General features: G+C 45.6%; 1 protein-coding gene and 1 long non-coding RNA gene across 12 annotated transcripts; one reads left to right on the top strand and one right to left on the bottom strand.

Moving 5' to 3' along the window:
- Positions 1 to 933: 933 nt before the first annotated feature.
- Positions 934 to 7,378, bottom strand: LOC101747286. Of its 2 annotated transcripts, none has more exons than XR_211404.5 (3): positions 7,198 to 7,378; positions 6,693 to 7,088; positions 934 to 2,683 (listed from the first exon to the last, which is right to left on the bottom strand). It is a non-coding gene; the product is annotated as an uncharacterized LOC101747286 (long non-coding RNA). The 2 variants fall into 2 exon arrangements; XR_005861787.2 differs by lacking the exon at positions 934 to 2,683 and adding an exon at positions 3,989 to 6,281.
- A 1,334-nt stretch (positions 7,379 to 8,712) lies between these two features.
- GJB6 (gap junction protein beta 6) lies at positions 8,713 to 18,265 on the top strand. Of its 10 annotated transcripts, none has more exons than NM_001396937.1 (3): positions 8,713 to 8,819; positions 9,041 to 9,152; positions 16,416 to 18,265. In NM_001396937.1, the coding sequence occupies exon 3, from the start codon at positions 16,438 to 16,440 to the stop codon at positions 17,227 to 17,229; it is 792 nt and encodes a 263-aa protein (NP_001383866.1). In that variant the 5' UTR covers positions 8,713 to 8,819; positions 9,041 to 9,152; positions 16,416 to 16,437; the 3' UTR covers positions 17,230 to 18,265. The 10 variants fall into 10 exon arrangements, with proteins under 10 accessions (NP_001383866.1, NP_001383865.1, NP_001383867.1 ...); NM_001396936.1 differs by having other exon boundaries at positions 9,041 to 9,108; NM_001396938.1 differs by having other exon boundaries at positions 8,713 to 8,815; positions 9,041 to 9,108.
- Positions 18,266 to 22,372: the final 4,107 nt, after the last annotated feature.

Here is a 22,372-nt window from a genome sequence, read left to right on the forward strand (position 1 = left end):
AGGCTCAGAGGAGACCTCATTGCACTCTACAACTTCCTGAAGGGAGATTGTGATGAGGAAGGGTTTGGCCTCTTCTCCCAGGCAACAAACAGGACCCGAGGAAATGGCCACAAGTTGTACCAGAGGAGGTTTAAATTGGACATAAGGAAAAACTTTTTCTCTCAGAGAGTGGTCAGGCACTGGAATGGCTGCCCAGGGAGGTGGTGGAGTCACCATCCCTGGCAGTGTTCAAGAGGCGTCTGGATGAGGAGCTACAAGATATGGTTTAGTGGCTTGTGGTAGCAATGGGAATGGGAGGACAGCTGGACTAGATGACCTTGTAGGTCCTTTCCAACCCTGTGATTCTATGATTCGATGAACTCACATTTAATATTTAATACATACAGCATCTGTCCTGCATAAAACAGTTGCAAACATTAAATCGCAAATAATGATGGCTCAGGAAATAGGACAAATCTTCAGAGAAAGAACAAATTTTTGCAGTATTCCTGAATACTGTGAAACTGAAGTAGCTGAAGTAGAGGGGTGTACATGTTTACTCTGCCTGGCTGAGCCAGTAAGAAAAATAGGCAGTCTGTGTGTTTATATAGCACTGCGTTTTTTCCCAAATTCATGTTTCTTACAGACTGTGAAATGGTAACAAGCACAAATGGTTAAATTCCTTTGGCCAAATTCTGCTGTTATCTACATCTAGATGTTGCTTCTTGGCTTTTGCAATCTCATGTGCATGTGTGTGTAAGGAATGTGAGATCAAGCTAATTTAGTTTTCTGTGACCCATATAGAAGCCCCTGGGCTAACCCCAAAAATGTTTCCTCTAAGAGACCTCCCCAGCAAGGCCCCTCTTGTCTTTTGGAAATTGGCCCTATTTCAGTCAGACTTAACAATACTTTCCAAATGAGGGGTATTCTGTGGCAGAGAAGATAATTACCAGCATGATTTAATTGAAAATGTTCAAACCTTGAATATACTTTGGAGGGAATGGGTTTGCTTTTTTTTTGTTGTTGTTAATATGCATGTCTAAGGTAATGTGTGTAGGGTTTGTCCTTTTCAACTTGCTGTACGAATGTTAGCTAAGGGTTGTCATGCCTGGTGTCCTGCATTCTTAAAGATTTTCTTCTATGGACGTAACTAAGGAAATACAAGAGGATGCTGTGGTGGAAAGGGAAGTTGTGGAAACTGTTGCTGCTAATGAACTCCATAGCCCTGGAGCAATGGGGTGAAGCCATGCTCCCACTCACTGATCCTCTCCCATCAGGACAATCCAGAGAAAAGTGTTGCTCTTTGCTAAAGTTCTGTAATTTGAAAGAGTGAGGAAGGAAAACCACAGGATAAAGAGAGAGAAAGAGAGACAAGTCTTCTGATTTCTAGATGGGGGAAAAAAGCTCAGCTACCTCCGTATCTGTATAGAGTACTGCATTGCAGTACTATGACCACCACCATCTCTCAACACACTGTGCAGGGAAGCAGCATCCCATACCTCAGACCATGCTGCTGGCACTGTGCCTTCCTGTTGTGGAAGGTAGCACAACTGTTTCCAATGAAAGAGTGACCTCTCCAACCTACACGCACCCATGGGAAAGGGAGAACCGTGTCACCATGCAGCAGGCAGTAACTTGGATGTAAGTCCATTGAAATGGTTACATCTGAACTTTTTTGTTTTTCTATTTGAGATAAAATCACTTGCATAAACAATCTGGTAGAAGGTTTTGTTTGTTTGTTTGGTGGTTAATTTTTTATCTCCTGCTTTTTCTTTATTAAAACGTGTTGACATCGGGATAGTAACATCAATGCAATGATAACAGTGAAAACCTCAGATAACACTGTAGTGAAGTGACTTGCAGATTATCTTCATCTGCCATTTCTGAAGGAAGCATTCAGTGCTTCATATCAGTGTTTTCCCAAACCACAGAAGTCTCTGAAGTGTAGGGTGGGGCTGAGAAAGGGAACAACTTTAGGTTGCCATTAACATTTTAGAGAAGGACAAAATGCCTCCCACCAGATGGAGGTGAATGGCCATAAATACTTTCTTTATGCTGCTGTCTCTGCAGCTGTTGTTCTTGCCACAGATGTGCTTTGGGAATATAAGTGGAAAGGCTAGCTCTACACTGAAGGGCAGTTGTCCCCATCTCCTTTTTTCTTGATGTGTATGCCACACTTGAAAAGCCTAGAGTCTGTCTTTTACACGTTTCTGCTCTGTGGTGTGATGACTTTTTAATGGAACCACTCCTAGAAAGATGCCTTTCCAATTTGGAATATGTCAAGAAGAATCTGACACCCGCTAACTTTAGAGCTCATTTTAATGTTATTTTAATTATCATCATGGAGAATGAAATTGTCTGTGCCCAGTCCTGTTCTCATAACATTTTGTGGTTGATTTGGCAGTACCTTTTATGAGAACAGGGCTGGGTCATACCTATATATGCTAGTAATGGGAGGATTGCTAGTATATGTATCTTCTGGCAAGACAGATGACCTTTGTAAACCAAGCAAATGTGCTGAAGCCCAAAACAGAGGGACCTGCAAAGATGAATTCTAAGGGGATCACTTACACAGGGGAGAGAATTAATGTTAGAGCAGCAGGGATGTGAGTGAGTTGCATTAACAAGGACACACAGAAGCTGTGTGTCCTACCTGGTCTACCATGCTGGGTTCTCCCTTAGAGAGTCACTCATCTGTATGAGCCTGCAAGAAAAAGAAATAAACCAACGTGAATTTGTATCTGAAGGAAACAAAGAAATGTATTCTTCTGCTGAAAATAAAACATGAGTGGTTGATTTGCCAGAGACCCAGCTGTCCCAAAGCTTCATCCAGGGATCTGACAGCAAGGGGTCTGGCATCTAAAAACCAGAAGGGTCAGAACAAAAGCCTAGGAATGCAATGGCTTTGGCACACGTGCAAAGCAACACAGAGACATGTTATTTCTCTGCAATTGAAACTGAAGAACATCAGCCATGTGCTATAGGATGAGTAAAGATCTCCTGCAGGCTAAGGGGAATTGTTAGATGAACAGGCTGGTGATACCTCTTTGTAGACAGTGAGTTTCTTTCTTGAAGAAAACATTGGCACATTAGTGACAGGAGAAAACCAGAAGGATGGGCAAGCCATCCCAAACCTGTTCCTGGTAATACAGAAGCAGTTTTGTCACCGAGAGATGGGATACAGCCAAGCACTGTTACAGCCAAGCAGTCCCTCCTGGTCTTTCTTCCAAGGCCTTTCCCAGGAGGGAAAAGAAAAAAGAGAAAATGGGTAAATACAAAGAGTGAGCACAGGCCAGGAAGGGTGATGTGGCCCAGAGGGGCTGGTCAGCGCAAAGCCAGGAAGAATGTGTGCTCACACAGGATGTTGTGCATACCAGACTGACAGCATGGGCAGAACTGACTTTACCTGCCTGTACTGAATTGAGGTGGCCAAGGGGAAGCCTGGACCCTCCCTCGTCTTTGCTGTAAACCAGACTTACAGCTGGACACACTTACTTCAAAAAAAGCAGCTCCGCTTGCAAAAGTGTGTGTCTACTCCTTGCATGGATGTCAGGTGGAGAGTGGGAGTGGAGCAGAATAGAGGACAAAAGAGGGCAAGAAATACCTATACCTCATTTTTCTGCCGACTGGACACAGAGGGGCACACAGAGGGATAAGTCAAGTAGATCTGAGGAAACTGTAGAATGGACTGAGGGCCAGAGAGTGGAGGGTCAGCGAGAAACCCGAACCATCATCAAAAGAACGTTAGGTGAAAACTATAGAGTGGTGAAATAGGTAACAGAGATAAGGAGTAATTACACTGGACATAGAAATCTCAAAAGAAGTGAATAAATCCAGGGGAGGGAGGGAGGGAGGGAGGGAAGGAAGGAAGGAAAGAAGGAAAGAAGGAAAGAAGGAAAGAAGGAAAGAAGGAAAGAAGGAAAGAAGGAAAGAAGGAAAGAAGGAAAGAAGGAAAGAAGGAAAGAAGGAAAGAAGGAAAGAAGGAAGGAAGGAAAGAAGGAAAAAAGGAAGGAAATGTTGCTAGGGAGCTGGCAGCAAGAGGAGAGGCTTCTGTGAGATATGTTAAAGGAAGGGAAAGCTCAGTACTGGCAGCTGGTGGAAGTGAAGGAAAAGGAAAGCACTGGACAAGTGCTGCTGCCTGAGTAAGACGACTAGGCAGAAAAGGATTTAAAAAATAGAAATCTACTGTAGAAATTCCTATGAAGCATCAGGCAAGCAAAATGCAAAGTCTTTGGGGAAGATCAGGAACAGCTTTACAGGAATGAGTAGAAAGAGTGGTAAGGCATTGGCACAGGCTGCCAAGGGAGGTGGTGGAGTCACTGTCCCTGGAGGTGTTTAAGGAAAAAGTAGGTGTAATACTTAGAGACATGGTCTAGTGGGCAATATTGGAGGTAGGTGGACAGTTGGACTAGATGATCTTAAAGGACTTGTCCAACCTTAATGATTCTATGATTCAGTGCAACAGAGAAGGTTTCTGTGGGACAGTGGCAAGAGGAGGAAGGCTGGAGGCAGGTCCAGAGCAAAAGCCAGGAAATAACAGAGGAGAAGGAAGGGAAGGATTAGAGGATGACCTCGTTGGGCTGAGGAAAAGCTACAGGGAGAAAATGGAGGAGCAGGAAGGGAACAGAGGCTATGGCTAGAGATCAGGTTCTGGGAGAAGAGTGGGCTGGTGCAGGGGAAGGGTCAGATAGTATGGGCTGTGAGCAGTGAGCTGTACTGGCAGCCAGCAGCAGGAGTTTGCTTATTCAGCAAGTCAGGTGGTAATTAATTAAATCAAGTCAGGCAGCAATCAGTCAGTTAAATCGAGTAACAATGACTCAATTAAGTTGAACTGGGGAACAATGAACTTATTACATCAAACCAGGGAACAACGAACTGATTAAATCAGCTGGAAGCCTCCATGGTACATCCAGAGCCAAGGCTAGCAGACACGGGAGCACGGGAACTGACTGCAGTGCCTGCTCCAGGAGAAACATCACAGCAGTGACTGAGCACCGCAGCTGACAGCCCTCCTTGTCCCCCTTTGCCCAGAGCGAGTGAAGGACACAGCAGTGTAAAGCTGGTCTGATGAAACTTTTGTAATAAACCAAACAGGTGGGGAGATAGAAGCTGTCAGCTTTCAAATTAGCAATAGCTTTGAGAAAATTACTGGGCTGCTAAGGATGGAGAAAGCCCTGCCTTTCAAATCTGGGTGATGGTGATATCTGGAGCTGTCAGCTTAAGGAATCAGGTAAGAGGTGGGTGTCTGCTGGTGATTTAGGCTGCCCTACCCAGGGTGCATGGCAGGTCCACTTCCCAGCGATGAGCATGGCTATTAGCACACTTGTACTGGAATGGCTGTGCTTATCCATTTTGAGGTACAAATGATGCAGGTTGGCCTCAGTCAGGCTGTTCATGTACTGGCAGCACTAGGAACTATTTTCATCCCCTTTCACTGGTGTCCCTTATCATGTGGGTTTGGGGTGTTTTTCTTCTCAGCCTTTTCTGTGCCTCCTATCTGTACAAGCAGAGAACACCACTGAGTTCACTGAGTTACCTTACAAGAAAGCACCTGGTCCAGTGTGTGCCTTGGGATATTTCATGAGTATTGGTTAAGTGAAAATACGAGAAGGAAGGTCTCATTGATGAGAAAAATCAGAGGACAAAAAGATATGAGTGATGGTCACTTGCACCATTATTCAAAGAAAGTGTAATCCTAATGGCTCTGAAAAAGTACCTGTGAGGTCTGTGCTGGCAGGAGAAGTACTTAGGCACTTGTACAGTACAAATGCTTCAGGAGCTGCAATGGTTTAATGAACAGCTATGTAATACGGGCAACCTTTATGATCGTGCAGTGTCATTAAAGTAATTACGTAGGAAATGAAGTGACTCTTTTGGTTTAATTTCTGAATAGATGAGTACTTGGGATTTCCAGAGTCTATGTAAATCAGGGCTAACATAATTCCAATGTGAATGTCTGACAGTAAATGAAACTGAAAATTATTGGTAAAAAAGAGCAGATTCCTGAGCAGTGTACAGCAGGGAAAGTGCTGGATTCAAGACTTTGTATATGTTATCAGCCTGTTGTTTCCTCATAAAACTTGCCACAGCAGAGCATGCACTTTGAGGTGTACCTGCACAACACTTTCACAGTGAAGCACTGGAGTTAATTTTGTTTTCCCCCTCCCTCTGATTGGCCATAACAATCAGAAGGCTCCAAGAGTGTAACTGGAGATGTGAAGGTTTGGAGGAGAACCAGAAGGCTGCAGGTAGAAAAAACTCCTACTTCCAGTGCTCATCTCCATTTTTGAACAGCAATCTGCCTGGGGAAACAGAAAATAAATATCCTGGTGTATTTTTTTCTCCTTTGGCATGGAATTTCTGAGCCCTGTAACTTTATTTTTCCTTTTAAATTACATGTCAATAATACATGATATCTATCTTCTTCCCTCCCTCCCTTCTCCCTTTCTAGCTTAAAAATTAAGTTGTGAATTTATATGTATTTATGTCACAGGTTTATCAAGCCGTGCTTCTTCTAAAACATTCCTCATCCGTGAAGAGATAAATACAATTTAATTCTAATAAGTGGACAATTACTAAATATATTTAAACTTTTTCTCATAGTTAAAGAGAAAATGTTAAGATTGTAACTAGGAAACCCTTCTAGTGTCCCTTAAATTCCAGCACTTACACACCCCCTGCACACACCTCACAGCCCCGGTATCATTACTTACAATCAAACAGCATGTTGGCACCACCAGGTTGGAGAGGCAGCATCTGGCGCCATGAGTAGCCTCGTGGGAAGATGAAAAAAGGCCTGGTGGAGCAGAGCCTGGCTCCCCAGGCACCCATGCACATGCTGCTTCTCACTGTGGTACCAACCATAGAACCACTTTAGTAGCGTCTCCTTTTGGAAATGCAGAACATCAAATAAGTTGGCTTTTTGTCTTTTCTTGCCGTATCTGTGGGTTTCTGCTCTGGCATCAGGGCCAGGTGTTGGCACTGGAGGGCAGCACCCCCCGGGAGGCAGCCAGGACAGGTCTGCTCTGCTCGTGGCTCTTCTCCTGCAGGTAACTGCACAGTGAAAAACACAGTCTTGACTCCTCAAGTTTCTCATCATGCTTCTCTCTCTGTAAAAAAAACTTTTTTTGGCAGCAAATGCAGACTTGCAAAACAGCGCAAACTCAAAATCCTCTCTGCAGGTTAATATACCCAATGTTTAGATGGACATTTTTTTACCTGGGAATAACAGGAAGGGCATATGCATGGCTTTTTCAAGGTCAATGAGTTGAGCTGGAACGTAGCTGGCAAGGGAATGACTCACAAGTCCCTGATGTCTCCTCCAAAGCTTTTCTCCCATAGGGAGGTGGGCTCCCTTTAGCAAAGCGTGGCTGCATGGCCCTGAGCCGCCTCCCTTCCTGAAACATGCTGTGCTGTGCGCATGAACCCTGAACACACCCCAGTGCAACTCCCACGGAAGTCATTGAGCCTGGAAGACTCAGGCCTCAGGTATTTACTGCACGTCTAGCTCAGCATCGCGCACCTTGGGCCTGCAGCTGTGCAGTGACCCAGCTCTGTCTGAAACCCATGTGGATGGGGTGCAGGTGCTGAGCAGTCTGAGAGGAGCACTGGCCCTGCTTGGAGCAGATAGGGCTAAGGACCTCTGGAGATCCCCCCGACATGAACATGCCTGTGGTGCTAAAGTGCAGGCTGCAGGAGCTCGGTAAGGAATGGTAGATGATGAGTGCCATGGAGATGGAAGGCAATACTTAATCCAGAGCTGATAGCAGTTCCTTATCTATCATATGCAAGCATTGAGTTGCTTGTGCTAGACAATCAAACGAGCCATTGACTTCTGCCAAAGATTTTCACTGGAACTGTTTTTATTCCGGAAAGTGGAGATAAGGGGCAGAAGAATTTAGCTGGAAAGGGTTTGTCACCCGATCCATCACTCTGTGCCCTCAGCAAGTGTGAACACATGTCCAACCCTGAGATGCGCTGCTGCATTTGTACCGAGTGCTTTCCTCAGAAATTCGGGTAGAGCATTAGCAACCATTTATCTAATTAGGTATGCGTGTGTGCAGAATTCAAGGTTTCAGAGAGAGATTTCTGAACCCCAAAGCTATGAAAGCAAAGCTTTTCTTCAGCAGCTGTATCGGAAGCAGAACACTGTGCTGAGTGGGTCCTGCATGGATGCAGACCTGTGGTGTGAGGAGTGCAGACGCAGCCGGGAGCTGCAGCTGCGTTTCAGGGACCCTTCAGAACACTCACAAAGCCAGCATTCACTGGCTTTTCTGCTACCATTTGCCAATCACAACTTCCATGAGGAACAGGCCCTTCCAAACGCCTGGGTTTGACAAGACAGTGTATGATTCTGTTACCTCACGTGCACATTTATCCTATAAAACCCACATTTGCCATTATCTAGCTATGGGTTTTCTCCAGCACCTTTTTTTACTGGATTTTCCCCGCTGCCCCTGGCGTCGCTCTGTCTTCCTGCCCTTTGCCTCTGCCCTCTCCCCCTCTCCTCACAGCCCTGCCCTCGATGCCTCCCTAGGCGGGGTGGCTACGGAAGGGGCGGCTCAGGGAAGGGGCGAGACCCCCGGACGCGGGCTCTGCTGTCCCCGCACAGCCGGGCCCCGCCGGGGATAGGCGCTCCCGGTCCGGCTCCGCCCCGGGCACTCCGCCGAAGGAGCCCCGCGCGGGTGGAGGCGGGTGCGGGGCGGGCTAAAAGCGGCGGCAGGTGAACGGGGAGGGACCTTAAAGCTGCGGGCCGGGAGCTTTGGGCCGGCTGTTCCGCTGGCATCGCACCGCTGAGCCCTGGTGCTGGCCCCGAAGGGGTCCCGGCAGCGCTGAGGCAGGTGAGGGGAGCGGCGGGAGGGAGGGGAGAGTGAGAGCAAGCGCGAGCCGGCAGCGGCAGCGACTCTGCCCCGCTCCGGGGCTCATTGCTCTCACGTCTCGCTTCCTCATCCGCAGCGTGCGGGGCAGCGCGGGGCCCCGGCCTTAGCGGGAGTGCTCTTCTCGGTCACTACTGTCTATTGAACGCCTAACAGATCTTCTTCTAATCCCCGATCTCTCTTAGCGAGCGCGTTATGTGAAGTGCCCGAGCAGCTACGGCACCGAGCGAAATACAGGCTTCCGCAATTGCAGGTAATTCGCGGCACACCTACGGACGTTCGGAGAGCTGCGCTGAGGTAAACAGCTTGCAGCAAACTGACAGGTCCGGCGATCGCGCGCTGGAAACATTCCTCAGAGCTACAGGGGAACGGGAGCTGAGGCGTGAGTCAGAGCCCGGCGCTGCGGGCTGGGAGCCCAGCGCTGCTCCTGCCGGCCCCCACTCGGTCCTGCCGCTCCCCCTCTTTTTTTGAGGAATCTCTTCCTTAAGGAAAATCTCCGCCAGTTGGCGAGGCGTTCCTGGGACGGGCTGCCCGGGGAGGTGGCGGGGGCATCGCTCCCACAGGTGCTCAAGGAAACGCGGGGATGTGGCACTGAGGGATGTGGTTAGCGGGCAGTGCTGGTGCTACGAGTCTGGGTGGGATAGGTGGTCTTAGAGGTCTTTTCCAGCGTTAATAGTTCTATGATTTTATGAAATATTCCAAGGGAGCAGTCAGAGGGGGTTAGAGGACAGAAGGAGCCTTTTGTCCCGAGTGCTCTTTTAAGCCAAGTTGTTGTGCTTTGATTGCTAATCAGCTGTGGTTTGTGTACAGCGATAGCTAGGTCTGGGCCTGGCCTGTGGCTGGGTTTACCACAACGTGTGTGTGTGCTGAGCTGGGAGTAGAATCAGCTAGTTTCATTTTTTTATTTTTGTTAATGAAGTTCTGTGGCTTCTGTTATCTCTTGGTCTCTGTTGCTCAGCCTGCTTGCCTTGAAGTAAGGCAGGAAAAGCAGCACGCAGGGAGGCTGTAGATTTAGCTCAAAGGCAGGGCAATGGTGAGTCAGGCTTCAGCCTTCTGCGGTGAGTTTGAAGGAGGCACCTTTGTGTGCCAGTTAGGGATTGCAGTGTGACTTCCAGATGGAGTTTGCTGTATGCTTGCAGAGATGTGAGGTTGTTCCTCTAGTACACATCCTTTGGGACTTCAGTCCCCAGAACTGCCAGTCTGGTAACTGGTGGTAGAAGGGCTATGTGTCACAGAGCTTAAAATGGAGCAGTAAAAAGGCATGGCTTCTGATGCACCTCTGGAAGAATGCATTTTTTTCATGACAGGGCCACTTCTTTCAAACTTCTGAAGCTTGGGCCTCTGCTGTGTTGTTTTGCATCCCTTTAAGTCTAACGTGGGTGAGATTACTTTGCAGCCTCATTGAATTGGTGCAAAAAGTGAAAAAGATACAATAGCATATCTCAGTATCTAGGAAAATGGCAGTACTCTGAGGTACGTATAAGCTACTGCAAGAAGTTATTGCAGAGATTCAGCTGGCTCCTGTCAGCAAAAATGGACACGTTACAAATGGTGTCTCTGTCTTGTTACTATGTGAACGGGGAAATAAAAGACCTCAGAAACTTCAACAAACAAGAGCATGGATTTAATTTTTGTTTTTCTTCAGATGTTTTTTCCTTGTTCTGCTCCTCACAGCTCTTAATTGCTGTTAGTGATGACTGATGGCTTATCTGAAAAGATACCCGACTCTTCCCTGGCTAAGTACTGTTTTGTATAAAGGAAAATCTGAAGTGATGATGTACGAGGAGAGATACAGTGCTGTTGAAACAAAAGGAATGTGGACAAAATAGAAATGCAGTAATTAGTTTCTGAAGGGAAGTTGAAAACGATTTTATTCATATCTCATATGTAGTTCTTTCTGCCATACTTTTAAAAAGAAAAAGTTGATTTTTATCTCTACTTTCAGTGAAAGAAATACTGACAAAATACACACTGAAGGAAAAGCTCCGTTTCACTATAAATTCATAGTGTTTCCATAAGGGTACAAGCCCTCTCTGAGGAAGTAACCTTCTAGTCAGAAATACTGTGTTGAGGTGGGAGTGGGTGGATTTCAAGGAACACATGGTGAATTTATAGAGAGAATATGGATGTATGCCTAAGCCTGGCGACTTTGTTGTTGTCTTTTACAAACAGAACTGTTAGTTTTGTGTCTGGGGCAATGCAAAATGCATGTAAAACTTTAGAATTTGGGAAGTAGGACACTCACATCAGTGAAGAAATAGTCCTCAGGAATTTGAGTCCCTTAAAAAGCAAGGGCTTTTAAGCGTTCTTTTTCTTCCCCCTGTAAACCTTTCCTTCAAAAATTGCTGAGGAACCAAATTCCAGTAGGAATTCTTCCGTCTTGTTATGCCTTCAAGCATGACCAACCTTTCTGATGTCTTATTTTCCACAAGTGGAGATAATTTTGTGCAGAGGTGTTCTGAAGGATGGTAATTCTCCATTTACAATTGTGGGGTAGCAAAATAGCCATGGATATTTCCAAACCTGCCTGGAAAATGGCTTGGGAGGATGTAAGGTCATGAACTTAGGGCAGTCATAATGTGGTCAGTGTGGGGCAGAATCCTCAATGCTCTTATTTACTTAGCGTATGTTTTTAATATTAAACTTCATGCATATTGGGTTGTAGTCTGTTGGTTTAAAGGCTGTATTTTTTTACTCGAGGTTTAGAGCAAAGAACGTATCCTGCTGGCATATTCTCGAGTAGAAGAAAACACAATGCTTGCTGTGTTCAGACCTGCAACTGTCATAGGTTTCCTGTTCCTGATTAGTCTTGGCCTGTTCTTGTGTCAAATCAGATATACTGTAAATCCTATCTGTCTTGGCTCTTCTGTTGCTCTCCGGTTTCCGCTCTGATGTGGAGATAGGTGCTCAGAACAAAGCTTAAGAGCTGCTAGAGAGAGCTTTTGGGATTGTTAGACTGATCTTTTGATCCTTATTCAACTTCTTAGTAGAGCTGTTGATTCCTGAAGGAGTGTGCAGTTGAAACACTCTTACGTTTTTAATATACTGCAGTAAAATTAAAATATCTGGAATCTTCCTATAATAGTGAAACGAAAGGATTTCAGTTTGCCCAAGTCAGAGTTCAAAGCCGCGTCTTAAGAGTGTGAATTCTACACTGCAGCTGTCGTAATGGGAGGAGCTATGTTCTCTCTTAAGTAACGAGTGTCCCGAATGGCTCAATTTAAGCTCTGTACTTCAACTTTGAACTAGTGCTTATCTGTCTTCATTCACTGATAATGAAGTATGACTCTCTGAAGTGTCCAGTTGTAGAGGAGCAATTCAGTACAACCCTGTGAGAAAGTGAGATTTTGCTATCCCATTTAATGTCTGGGGAACTAAGGTGTGGGGTAGGCTTAAAGTTAAGTACACAGTCTGGGGAGTCAGCAGGTAAGTGCTGTCGCCTGTGTGCTGGCCTTCCCTGCTGAGATAAAGGGATGCTGTCTTTGGAAGATGTTGATCTAATACGTATCTATAAGATGCTTCCTGGACTCCATCCTGACAATACAGTTCTGCATCAAGGCTGCTGCTCTCACACTTCTGAGTTCCTTCTTTATCTCCTGCTCTGATCAGGACCAGTGCTTTTTTGCTTAAAGATCATCTGAGCTAATGTACTCTTATACTGGTATCTAGAGGCACTAATGCAAGTGGTGGAGTGCACTTTGCAATGATGACTCCTGGTACCCTACACTGAAATTCTGATAGGAATGGAGATGTTGTGAACAACCTCTGCATTTCTGTTTGGTTCCCTTAGAATAATAAATTGGTCCATAGCAGAGGAGTGTGCAGTCCTTGAATTTATACATGCTGTGGGCCACTTCCTGACTGGAACTCTTAGATGTTCCTATAGTGCCTCCAACATGACTTTTTTGCCTTGTTAATATCCTATAGCAGTAAGTTCCACAGTGTGCATGTGAAAGAGTTGCAGCTTATGTTGTTTCTACCTTTGCTCTGCACTCTCTGGTTAGCTGAAGCCATGGATTTAACCACTGACTAATGATTATCCGGTGTACCAGTCCTTACCAGAGCAGAGCAAAAAACACCTGCTAAGTAGCTGTGTGCCTGAAATGCTCAGAGATGGTTGATGTGTGGAGATTTTAGGGGGTGCATGCAGAGTGCTGTGATGGTTGTTTAATGCAGGCTGACAGGAACTAGTCTAAGCAGTAAGCAGTCGTGGCAGTGCAGAGCTCGAAGCCTGCCCAGTAGCTGGAGAACTGCAGAAATAGGTAAGCTGTATTTGTCTTGCTGTCTAGTCTACTAACAGTGCCTGAGCTCACTGGGGGAAGAGCACTTGTGTACCTCTCCATGTGTTGTGTGGTCATGTAGAACCATTTCCTGCACTGCCAGCAATTTGGTGGAGAGTGGTGACATCTTAGGATAATTTTTACCTCCTGCTGTAATAGCTGTGCTGTCCTGCTCCTCTGATCTCTCAGATGGAGGAACAGAAGGTTCAGCCAATACAAGAACAGATTGGTTTATTTGTTTGGGAAACTTTTAAGTATTAAAGTTACCATAGTCTCATTTTAAAATGCATTCTAAATACTCAGCTGCTCAAATTTACTGGCTTATCTTTGGTTCTTCTCATCTTCCTCCTTTATCTTCAGTCTCTATTTCCACTGTACTTTTTTATTTTCGTCCCGATTCACCAGGACTTTCATGTCTTAACTTTTTCCTGTCCAGGGATTTACTTCTAAGATGAACAAATACTGTCTACACACTGTGATTTGTGTGCATTTAGGTGGATTGGCTCACTCAATTATCTGTAAGAGTTAGCAGCCGTCAAAGGGAAGTCTGTTTCCTGCTTTTGTCTCCATTGTTACAGATATGATACACAGATACACAGCCAGACAGTTAATATTTTACTTACTAGTAAGAAGGTCTGGAAAGCAAGTATTTGAAAGAAAGATAACCTGCAATGGGGAGTCAGCACCCTAATTTTTTTTTAGTAAATTAGGAGTAAACGAGGCATTGCAATGCTACAGAGTAAATTAGGAGTAAATGAGGCATCACATCACTACAGATAGCCCCAACTTGATATCTGGATGGAATGATCTGTGAAGGGCCATACTCAGTTAACTTACATTCTGCTTTGGTCACTATTTATTGGATGAAAGTTGGGCACTTCAGTGGTTCATGAATTGCCTTTATCTCTCAGTAATACAGTTTAGAGTACCTTACATTAAAAGTCAGGGAAAACCAGGTCCAGAGTATCTGGGTAGAATTCAGACTGCTTGGATATGGCCCTGCAGTCTCAGCTGTTCTGCTTTTTGAGAACTTTACTGGGTGCAGTATCCGATCACTGCTTATATCAATCTCCTGATCTCCTCAGAAGTCACCTGCCTTTCTGCCAGCATTAAAGCAAGTCAGGTCATGAGGATAGAACAAGGAGGGGCAAAGGTTGGTGGCTAGCTCAGCAAGGAGCAGGAAGAACAGGATGGTGGCAGGAGGAGTTGGAGAGGTAGCTGGAGGAGTTGGAAGGTGGGTGGGAATGGTGAAGAGGGGAAGGTTTGGGTTGATAGGAAAGTCAAAGGGCTTTGGGAAGGAGTGGAGACTGTCCTGTTTTACTTGCCCATCAAGTCAGATTAGGAACAGCTGCCTCTCTGAAGTGCAGTGGCTTTTTCTGCCTGCATCCAGGTACAGACGTCCTTTTGCTATGGTTAAAACATAATATGCTCTCAATGGAGGTGGAACAGTCAGGTGAATGGTGTAGTTTAACAATATCTTGAAGAAGCATCCCTGCTAAGGGCAACATCCTCTTCTCCGCTGGCTGCTCATTCTGATGCTTTGCAATGTGCAGCTTGTTTTAAAATGACACTCTTTCCAAATGGTTTGTGGAGCTGTGTGCTAAAGCAGATCTTAGAAATGGGTCAGGTTGGAAAAAAACAATGTACCAGTACTGGGAATAACTTCTGAACAAACCAGTTGGGTGTTCTGGGTTATAAGGTACCTTCACAGTGCTGCAGAGGATGGAGAACTGCAGCAGGACCTTGGGAAAAAGCAGTGATGGGGAATTGTCTGTGTCTAGCTCTGCCACTAAGGACAAGGTATCCTTTAGGTACACCCTGAGGCACTTGTATTTTGGTATGTCATTGATGATTAGTGCCCTGTGCTACGACTGCCAAAGTAAGATGGTCTCTGAGAGATGATAAAATTCACAAATCTGAGAAATTAACCTCTTGACGAGGTATTTCAGAGCAAAGAGGCTGAGGAGCACTTCTGCCAGATGGACACAAGAAATGTTTTCTTAATTTTGGAGTAACATGCAAATTACCTCTCAGTAAATCCATTGGGAGTAGGGGGTGTGAAATGCCTGTTTATACATTCTGCAAATGCCTATTGTGTGGATTTCTTCAGCTTCCACAAATAGTTGCAGTGTTCCTGGAGAGGTAAGGGGCAGACAACAAATCAAAGGATTTTACCTTTACGGTCATGATGCTTTGAATCCCAACTACTGGAAGTGCTCTTTCTGTTGAAGAGTCTCTGAGCTCCTGCTGGCCTGTCTGTTGACTTTGGCTTTCTCCCAGCTTCTGAAACTTCTCTCCTGTTTGAGGAGTAATGTACTTATGTTACAAGGGAAGGTCATCTGGATGGGCATGGAAATATGTCCTGTGTCTGACTATCCTAGACTGTCTTTTATAGTTAGTGGAGAGAAACACAATTTTGGATGAACCTCCTAGTGCTGATTTTAAACAAGATAAGAAAATAGATTGTGACAAGATATCACTTCCATCCCCTCATGGAATTGTGGAATTTTCTTCATCAACAGTGCAGACAGCCATAAAGCCACATCCTTAAGACTTCCTAAGGCAGGCTGTGCAGGCCTCCTCATGGAAGGTGCAGAGCTTCCACAGCAGCTCCTCAAGGTCTGTCTTTATTGCTGGAATGATGTACTCATGAAAATGTTGTTTATGCCCTGAAGCCAAGAGTGGGCAAACTCATCTTAATTTCCCAACGAGTTTAGCTATTTTCTTCTCAAATAAAGTAACTAAATGCCCATACAGGTTTCATTTTTCAGTTTCTTTGATTTTCTGTGACTGTACAATGCAGCTTCCACCTCACCACCTGCTTTTTTTTGTTTACCTTGAGAATTCCAGAGGCTCTGAGGAATCTCTCCTTCTGGTTACACTTCACCATAACACCTACCTCACTTTTGACTGTTGATATCATCTTCTGTTCTTTGCTCCTGTTATCAAAGCTTCTAGAAATTGTAGCTTTTAAATAAGGTCATTTTTTACCAATTTCCCTTGTCTACTTTTTCTTACTGATGTGGATAGAAGTTTTCAGTTGCCAAATACACCTAGCAGTCAGGCGGATTGCAGCTGCCTTATCAAGCAACAAAATGTGACCTGCAGATATGTGGTTACTGTGTCACTTTGACTGCTTGTGAGAAAGACTACTGCGTCAACAAGACGTTACCACAGGGTATGAACGTATTGCAATTATATTTACAATGTTGCCTTTATTTTATACTGTATGCTTAATAGTATTTGTTTCCCATCCTGATTAATCTTTTTCTCATCTTAGGTCATACCTTTAAGACAAGACAATGGATTGGGGAGCTCTGCAGACCATCTTAGGAGGTGTAAATAAACACTCCACCAGCATTGGGAAGATATGGCTCACAGTCCTGTTCATCTTCCGTATCATGATCCTGGTTGTGGCTGCAGAGAGAGTCTGGGGAGATGAACAAGATGACTTCATCTGCAACACTTTGCAACCTGGTTGCAAAAATGTTTGCTATGATCACTTTTTCCCCATCTCTCACATCAGACTCTGGGCCCTGCAGCTGATCTTCGTCTCTACCCCTGCGCTGCTGGTGGCCATGCACGTGGCTTACAGGAGACACGAGAAGAAAAGGCAGTTCAGAAAGGGAGACCAGAAATGCGAGTATAAGGACATTGAAGAAATCAGAACCCAGAGGTTTCGTATTGAGGGCACCCTGTGGTGGACGTACACTTGCAGCATCTTCTTCAGATTGGTCTTTGAAGCAGTCTTCATGTATGCATTTTATTTCATGTATGATGGGTTCCGAATGCCTCGCTTAATGAAATGTAGTGCTTGGCCCTGCCCCAACACAGTAGACTGCTTTGTTTCTCGACCTACTGAAAAGACAGTGTTCACTATTTTCATGATTGCTGTGTCCAGCATTTGCATTCTTTTAAATGTGGCTGAATTATGTTATTTACTGACAAAATTTTTTCTCAGAAGGTCTAGAAAAGCTGGAAATCAGAAACACCACCCCAACCATGAGAATAAAGAAGAAACCAAACAAAATGAAATGAACGAGTTAATATCTGATAGCTGTCAGAACACAGTTATAGGATTCACAAGTAGCTAAGGTGGTGTCAGTGCTGATATTCACTCCGAAAAGGGTGAGTGTTCTTTGTCTAAAGGCTGCAAATAAGATTTGTTATACTAAACAGCTAACGCTGGGAGAGATTTAGATGTGTAGTGACAGGTGTCAATTATGCATCTGTTGGGGGGAAAAAAGGCAGCTTAAACTTTTGAACATTATGAGGATTAAATAGGAAAGTGTATTTTCCTATGGCAATCCTTACAAGTTGACTATGACAAGTGCACTAGTGCCTTCGTGCAGATACAGTTCCTGAAAACGCTATGCAACAGCAATAAGAACAAAAGTCTTTCCAAGCTAGATGTGCTAATGTTTCAAACTGTTTTGTAATAAAGATAGTTTTTAATTGTGAACAGAAAATTAAAGTATTTTTGTAAAAATCTAAGATTCCATGTTACTTAAGGTGTTACAGTAAGTAATTGACTCTGTGCTTTGTTTAAGCAGGTATATGCAGATGGACCCTGCAATACTATATTCATAGAGAGGAAATAGCAGTAGGCAACATCTTTACAGCTTTGCAAGCACTGCTAGAGTCTGGACAAGTAGCTTGAGGCACCTGCATCTGTGCTGCTGGCTGGGGGGCTGTGTGAAATCCCACTACAGGTAGTGTGGAGAACTGGGGTAGCTGCCTTCTGAGTGCAATGCTGTGCCTAAAAGCAGCACAGCGATACTGGTGCAGTCCAAGTAGACCTGCTTTTAACAACTAGCAGACCTGGTATAAGTATTCCTGTTAATCTTCTCATTGCATGCTGCCAATTTTATAGGAACATACATAACTTTATGTAAATACTCCACTTAACACGTGTTTATTTCTCTAACGTATTTGCTGTATTTGTTTCTTTATGCTATATCACATCACTGAACCTTTTGGTTTTGTTAGCTTTTTTTTTTTCCCTTTTGTGGTAGATGGGTGCTGTTATGGAACTAGGGGCTCTTTGTTCTGGAAGACATGGGAAAGTATCTTAAACACTGGAAATCGAGAAAGTCTTCTGAATAAAAGGCAAACGCTTTTTAAACTTTGGCAATGAAGTGAGAGTCTATATGTGAATGTTAGTGAGAGCTTAAGCAGGACAAGTGCTCATGGAAGGTTGCTTTTGAGCAAGGACTCTGCACCTGAAGTGTGCGTGGTTTGTACACTGCTTGTTCCCACCCAGAGCACTGATGCACTAATTCTGTTGTCCCCCATAATGGAGGTAAACATATAACTTGTCTGCTCAGGAGGATGGGGTTTGGGGATGGGTGTGCTGTTGAAAGCGAAGAATTCTGAAATTATTTTGCTGTCTTATGTGTGCTTCTCCTGTTTTGCATCTCACTTTTCACCAGAGTATGTCATGAGTGCACTGTCCTCAGAGTTGCTCTTTTTTTTATACTAGTGTAAATAAATTAACCTCACTACTTTTGTGTTACAGAGCTGCCATTTCAAAGAGCTGCTACGTGTGTCACTCGGAGCAGAGACTGCACTTAATGCATAAACCATTTTCAGTTCAAAGTTTTCCTTCTGTCACATCAGACTTTTACTTCATGTGTATGTGTCCATACTATAAATGGCTTCAGGTTTGTTCTTGCTTTATGTAGAACCTAATAGGCTCCTACATCTAAGTAGGGTATAGGGCCAAGCAACGGAGAGCGAAAATAGCTGGAGTCACCTCTGTTCTCAGATAATGGATTTCAGTTGTCCATTCTCTTCTTCTGGCACACTCCTGAACTTCTCTGCCTTCACAGTAGTTTCTTTTCCAATCGTTGTTATGAAAAGCTATTATTGATAGTCTTCTGGATATGTCTGCCAGCAAGCTAGAGGGTGAAAAAGCAAGCATGAAACTTTGTCTGCATGGTTGTATAGTTGATGATAGCCTCGTGGTTTCTCCAAGCAGCACGGGTTCCATGTATGGCTGTGACAAGGATCTAAGCGTATTTACTTCAATGGCTCTGTTTCTTTAGAATGGGCTTGGGCAGTGCCTCACCACCCCTGCTCAGCAAATTCCCCCCCATCATCCTGTTAAAGAATAAAGACAGAGTTCAGGCTTCATGCTATGCTGGGCTCAGGGTGCAGAGGCTAGCACAGGGCAGCGGTAGCTGTGGACTTTCATCCAAGGCATGCTGTGAATCACATACCATATAGGGAATAGGAATGGAGATTGGTTAATGGTTATGCCTGATCATGCCTCATCTCATCATGTTGTGATCAAACTTAAATAGACCTATGCTGGATGTCAATAAAATCTAGAAAACATCTTAAGGCAAATATGTTCTCCTCAGATGGAGGCTGGGTTTTTTGCTTGGCTTCTTACAAAGGACATGCCTATTAAACCCCAAACTTGTACATAATGCTGTATATGGTACTTTCAATACAATATATTGTCAAGTTAGAAAAATTTCAAAACGTGGTTTTTGTTCTAGTAGTTGGATTTGTCAGGAGTACCAGCTCCATATCTGTTGCAAGTTTAAGCCAGGATAAATGGGCAAAGCTTGAATGAAGAAATTGAGCATACGTGCTGCTTTGTGCGTCAGCACAGCTGTCTGTATGGCCATGCTGTAAACGGGTTTGGGTCGGTTGGTTGTTTCACATGTGATCAGGAGTGCCTGATACAGTGTCAGCGCAAACAGCCCTTCTCCATTGCTGGAGCGCCCTGGAACCTGCGTGAGACGGATACAAATGTGCTGGTCCCTATCCAACCTGCACCATGGTTGGGAGCCAGAGCTTATCCAAGGCTGCGCTTGTACCCATTTCTTGCCTCAGCAGGGAGGATCAGTTGTGGCTGAGTTGTGTTTGGCTGTGATGTTTCTCGTTACGCTACTGTGCATACTTGATCGTGCTCTCCTTTATCTGAAACATTATCTGGCTTTTGTGACTGCCAAGTAAAAGTCCCTGAAATTTTCAGTGCCCTCTTAGTTGCATTCCCAGTCCCATCCCTTGCAAGCTGGCTGAGGCTGCTCCTGGCTCTAAAACACACCAGCTCACAGCCCTCCACTGTGCCTGCCATTGCTCCCACACCATCTCTCACAGCCAGGGTCTCCAAAGACTCTGCCCCACCAGTGACCAGAAATTTGTGCTGTGTTGGCACTGCCACCACCCCATGGCAGTTCAGTGAGTTTCTTTGCTAGTAGCTGGCTGAATTGTCCCTGCCCATCTCTGGCTGTGCATCCCCACCCTGCGATTTTCCCCTTTGTTATGCCTGGGGCAAAGATTGCTTAAATTGGCCCAGGTGCCAAATGATTATTCAGAGCCTCTGGAGAAGCTCTCCTCCAAATCCTCCCTCTTGCTTTCCTGTCAAATAAGGAAGAGCCCTGACCAGCTCTGTGTCTGACAGGTTCCGCTCCCATTACACAAAACAGCCATTGGCTCCAACCCTGCTGCATATCCTCCTCTTTCTTCTGAGCCCAGCCCCCTGCAGTCTCCGTTTTTTTTGTCTGCTGACCTGATCCCAGCAACCTTGGATGCCAAAGACACAAAACAGACCAGTGGTGGGATGCTCTGCAATTGCTTAGCTATGCTTTTGCATAGCTAAGCTTACTACCCAGGCCTAATGCTGACCTGTAGGTCCACATTAGATCAGAGTGAGCACAGGCATCCCAGCCCCTCTGCCCAGCAGGGACCCTGTAGATGTGCATTGTGCCAACCACCGTCATACTGTATCACCCCCCATCACCCCAGTGCAGTGGGCTGGAAAGTGTACCATGAACCTGAGGTGGACCTCTGCTCTCAATTGCATGGCTGGATTTTCTACATGCCACAGTTACCTCTATTTCCTACACTAAACCAAGGCTTTATTGCTGTACTTCTGAAATAAATCTATTTATCTTCTTCATAAAGGAACACTCCTTGCCTTGCTGGTTCTTCTCCTTGCTCTGTGTTGTGGCTGTGGTAACACGGAAACTGTGCCCAATTGCCCGCCTGGGAGAAGAGCCCCTCCAATGCATATCTCGGCAGAATCATAGGATCATTAAAGTTGTAAGAGGCCATTAAGATCATGCAGTCCAACCATCAGTCCATCTCACCATGATGCCCGCTAATTGGCGACTGCACCACCTCCCTGGGTGGCCTGTTCCAGTGCCTCACCACTCCTTCTGAGAAGAAATTTTTCCTAATATCCAACCTGCACCCCCTCTGGTACAACTTAACGCCATTCCCTCTTATCCTGCCACTGTTACCTGGGAGCAGAGGTTGACCCAGTAAACCCACAGGAGATCCTGCACATCCGATGGTGGCTGTGGAGCACAGACACCTTTTCAGCATGAGGCCTTGGGCAACCCACCCACCCACAGCACATGGCAGGTGGGTCCGTGGGAGGAGTGGGCAGGGAGAGGCCCAGGCAAGGCCCTGACTCAGCCGCCAAGCCCTCCTAGGGCCGCAGCCAGGGCCTGCCTCGTCCGTGCCAGGAGGAGCAGGGACTGCAGGGCCGCTCCCCACACCCTGTCCCCACCCCGCACCTCCTGCCTCTACTGTAGGCCCGTCTCTACTAGAACTTCTGCCGCAGCCTTCCCCTGCTGCTCGGTGCTGTGAAAGCCACGCTAATGTTTTCTGAGTGATTGAAGAAGTTTCAGGGCTTGACTCAAAGCTCCTCGCTGCCACTCAGAAAATCCCCGTTGATCTCCCCGGGCTTGGGCCAGCCCTGTGGGAAGGGTGTATCAAAAGAACACTGTGATCCCACCCAGCTGCTTTCTGCACAGCCCTTTTGCAACACCAGATCTCACGACATGCTGCAGCCACGACCTTCCCACAGCACTTCTGCCAGCTGGGCGAGCAGTCCATGCGCTGCAGCCCTCCACACGGTCCTCTCTGGGGCCCTTGTCCACCCACCACCAGCAGTGCTGGTGCAGCACGGCGTGCCCGCATTGATGTGTCATCTCACTCACAAATCACTGAGCTGTGATTTTCGCTCAATTTGCTCGTGGCTGTGGAAAACACAGTGACAACTTCACATAAAGTCTGACAGTGACCTCTAGGAAGAACTGTACCATGTCCTTTGGTGCCATGGATGACCCAGGAGAAGGCTGGAAGGGAAAGCAGCTGGTAAACCTGTGGCCCTGGTAATATTCCTCACCTGCACCCAGAGCCGAAGTCCAAAGCAGCATCCCCACTTCCAGAGGACAACAGAGCTATGAGGGATCTGGAGCACAAGTCTTATGG

Source organism: Gallus gallus, chromosome 1 (assembly GCF_016699485.2).
Source record: "Gallus gallus isolate bGalGal1 chromosome 1, bGalGal1.mat.broiler.GRCg7b, whole genome shotgun sequence".
Taxonomy (NCBI): domain Eukaryota; kingdom Metazoa; phylum Chordata; class Aves; order Galliformes; family Phasianidae; genus Gallus; species Gallus gallus.